Source organism: Lytechinus pictus, chromosome 15 (assembly GCF_037042905.1).
Source record: "Lytechinus pictus isolate F3 Inbred chromosome 15, Lp3.0, whole genome shotgun sequence".
Lineage (NCBI taxonomy): Eukaryota > Metazoa > Echinodermata > Echinoidea > Temnopleuroida > Toxopneustidae > Lytechinus > Lytechinus pictus.
Window position 1 is genome coordinate 11,630,616 of NC_087259.1, and position 3,924 is coordinate 11,634,539.

At 37.4% G+C, this 3,924-nt stretch overlaps 1 protein-coding gene across 1 annotated transcript; it reads right to left on the bottom strand.

Moving 5' to 3' along the window:
• Positions 1-916: 916 nt before the first annotated feature.
• LOC129277276 (beta-1,3-galactosyltransferase 5-like) lies at positions 917-1,906 on the bottom strand. Its single transcript, XM_054913475.2, has one exon. It carries the CDS (start codon positions 1,904-1,906, stop codon positions 917-919), a length of 990 nt encoding a protein of 329 aa, XP_054769450.2.
• Positions 1,907-3,924: the final 2,018 nt, after the last annotated feature.

Here is a 3,924-nt window from a genome sequence, read left to right on the forward strand (position 1 = left end):
GGCTTGTATTCTAAGATTAGGTAATTTTCAAAATTCAAAATATTTAAGTTTCCTTGAACAAAAATTAGATTTCCATTGGTTCATCAGGTTTTTTCCCAGAGAAACATTGCAGCACTATAATTTTTTTATGAACGATTACTTACACTTACTTTGTATGTAGGTTACCTATACATACATACATACATATAATTTGTATATACATATGTATATATATATATATATATATATATACATATATATATATATATATATATATAACGATATTACGTTCCGCGTGTTGGACATAGAAGATATTAATGAGGCAAAGTGGTAATGCATTGTACTTAGTTCCAACAGTTTATTTTGAATAAACTAAGTACAATGCATTACCACTTTGCCTCATTAATATATATATATATATATATATATATATATATATAAATGTGTAAAGTTATACATGTACAACAGCTTTTGGCAACTCTTTTTTATTTAAATATTGTAAAGAAATGGATGAAGAGAACAAAGGTAGGCGTATATATATATATATATATATATATATATATATATATATATATATGGGTGTGTGTGTGGGAGGGGGATGTGTGAGCGTGTGTGTGTGTGTGTGTGTGTGTGTATTCTAACGAATCTAAATATTGCAAATTGGTTGAAACCGTACAAGGTAACAATGAAATACTTAATGTCGACATAAACACACAAAAAAAAATCACAGATGAATAGTTAGGAAACCGATCATCAAAAAATCCCGACAAGTAATCCATTTAGTAGTGTGATTATTTTACTTAAAAAAAATTATTATTTCCTTTAGGGAAACTGCACGTTACATTATTTTGACATGACTTGTTTAATTGAAATGTCCAACAGAGCAAGAAGGTAATAAGTTTAATAACGTCATCTTTTGTCATGATTGTCATTGTCGTCAAAGTTTATTTTCAAACTCTTCCCAGGCAGTTTTCATGGTATCTGTTTTTAGCTGTAATATAAAGTAGTCTGCAGGCCGTTTTTGAGGATGAAGTTTTTTGAACCAGCCTACCCTGTCTCTTATATCAATGCCCAGCGCCTTTAAAAGTATCCCGCAGTAGACATCATCGAATGGAATTTCGGGCGGCAAGTCCCTGGAAGCTTCATAAAGCTTTTGTGTAACCTTATGTGATAAAATAATTCCATGTCCGAGGGGAAAGGGCGGGTATCGATCCTCGGGGTACAGCTCCTTTGGGCAATACCACTTGCTGCGTTCATTTCGTTCAACTGGGTATCCATTCTGCTTACCAATAACAAAATTTGTACGTTCCTCTAACGGTACACTTCGAAGGTCTCTGGCAAGTGTCACGATGTCGACCATAATGTCGTCATCCGTCGACATCACAAATTCACTGCCGCAAAATTTCACTGCCCACTTCAAACCCATGACGAATTTCTTGGTGAGGTTATAATAATGTTCGACATAGTCTGCCTGTAAAATATCTCCGTGCAGTCTGGCCTCCTCGTTGATTTTGGCCTGTTCCTTTTCATTTTCTGGGTATCCGAGATTAAAAACCACCTTTACAGACACATTATATTTAGTGATACCAATGACGTACGTATTTCGGATTTTGTCCCTTAAATCAGTCTGGTAAGTTGCTGACTTTACGAGGACAAGCAGTGTGACACGCCTATTATCTTCCACCTTACACTTCTCGATAGGATTGTTTATGAAGTCATATTCATCTGCCCTAGCTCCCGGTATCCACTTAACCCGCTTGAGCCATCCAAGTGCCGGGAGTTCTCTCTTGGGCTGTTCAGGTTTAGACCTAGATATTCGTGATAGGGTTGTACCACGTTGATCCTCATCAACCACCGTAGTTTTGAGAGCCACATCGTTTTCCGCCACTGACAATTTACCAGTTTCGTTTCTTGCTTCTCTTATCATGCTTCTATCTGCCACTGCAGATTTAAAAGTTTCATTTTTTCCTTCACTTATTATCGCATTTTCTCTCGGCGTTTGAGAAAATGTGCTGCATTGGCACGTGCACTTGTAACTGTTCGAAGAATGCAGGTTCATAAGGGAAACCAACCAGCTACATAACAAAATCATACAAAACGTCTGTAAAGTCCTCTTCCAGGAAGACGTTGGCACCCTCATGGTCCGATCTTGTAGGGCAGATCACGACAATGAAATCACGTATTAATTCAACCACTGTTCTCGTCCTAGAATATTAAACACGGTATTTGCATCGAATGTATGATCCTCAAGGGTTTAGAATTTCCACTCTTATGGGACATAAGAGATGATTTGCGTACTTCCAAGCTGCACATCAAACGACTATCATTTATCAAATGCATGTACCTCTGCTGCCAGTGGTCTTCTTTCCACAGACAGTCATGGGCGTATACCCGAGAAAAAAAATGATATCATGCCAACCGGTTCCAGTCAGTGCAGTGGCCATAGAAACGCAACCAATTCACATCCGTATATGAAATATTAATCTCATGATGAAAAGCTTGCATGCATGCTTGACTAGTCATCCTAAATTCAGCCCACTCGTTCCCCCCGATTTTAAACTATCGAGTGTCCAAATTGGAATAATCGGCATTACCCCCTTTGAGTTGTTCTCATGCATACCACGGTGAAAACGTCGTTTTGTTCTCACCACGCTCAATGAGTTCACATATTGGCAAATACTGAATCAAAAATATGTAAATTCTAAAGGCATGAGATATGTCTTTCTGTGAGGGTGTTTGTGTGAGTTTTGTGTGAGGGGGGCGTGTGTGCATCGGCTTGATCCATGAGCACAGTAGTCTAATTCTCAGATCGTTTTAACAAACTTTTCCTGAATGTTGTCCAAACACATCTTTCATATAATTATAGGAGATACTAAATACCTTCTAAAAGTTGCTTCAGTCGTTTAAGGAAAAGAAATACAAAGCTGTTATATTTAAACGAGCAAATGTGGATTTGTTCAATAAATAGTCTTTTATTCACTGGTTATATAGGTGAGATGAGAATGGAAAAACTGGATCATGATTGTCGGGAATAAGGGTGCCTCATTATGAGAATTATAGATCATCACAGATCACACTATGAATTTCAACAAAAAAACGTGGAAATAGTACAATGATGAAAATGTAAGGAAAAGATTGCAAAAGGAAATATTTTTGATAGTTATTGATATGATGTTCTGAATTCTGCACTACGACACATTTGGCGCAACTAAATGAGGTACTGTTTCTAACACTTTGCACTGATCGCATAACCCATTTTTTTTATAAAGTTTTTTTTATAGTTTAAAGACAGTTTAATTTAATAGGCAACTTCTTACTCTCATTGCATTCAATATATATTCTTCTCTGAGGTCATTTGCATTAGTATATAATACGCGGTACTGTCAGTTGGATGGAAAAGAGAAAGCGGCCCGCATGCCGAGTCAGACCAGACTTGTCAGATGTTTTATTCGACATAAGTCCCGTTTGTCCGACAGTTACCCTAGGAACAGTGCTTTTCAGCCAATCGAAATCAAGGAAAGTTGTCAGATCTGACAACTTGTCGGAGAGAACAAAAAAATGTTGATGAAACGCTCACCTTGCTTCTTACCATGCCGATAGCTGGCGCTGGTAGTTTTTACGTTCTACTTCTGCTTTAACGCAAACCCATGTGGACGCACAATGGGATCCAGCAATTTTGGGATTCCCCTTCATAAACCATACCTAAAATGACGTAATGGTTAGAAAAATATTCATATAAAATCAACGGTGCATATCTGAACAATTGTATTCATATGGGCATAGAGAGGGACTACTACTGGATCCGTTCAGTCCCATGGGAAAGCAGTAATTTGTCAATGCTAGATTTTATGGGAACTTAATTGGTTGCCCAAGAAACCCTGTGAGCACTGGGCTCACAGGCCTAATTCATTTCCCATAGACTCGTGTGTTAAAGTGGCACTTAAA

What these genes read in the sequence shown, in the direction of transcription:
- LOC129277276 (XM_054913475.2), bottom strand. Translation starts at nt 1,906, where the DNA reads ATGATAAGAGAAGCAAGAAACGAAACTGGTAAATTGTCAGTGGCGGAA.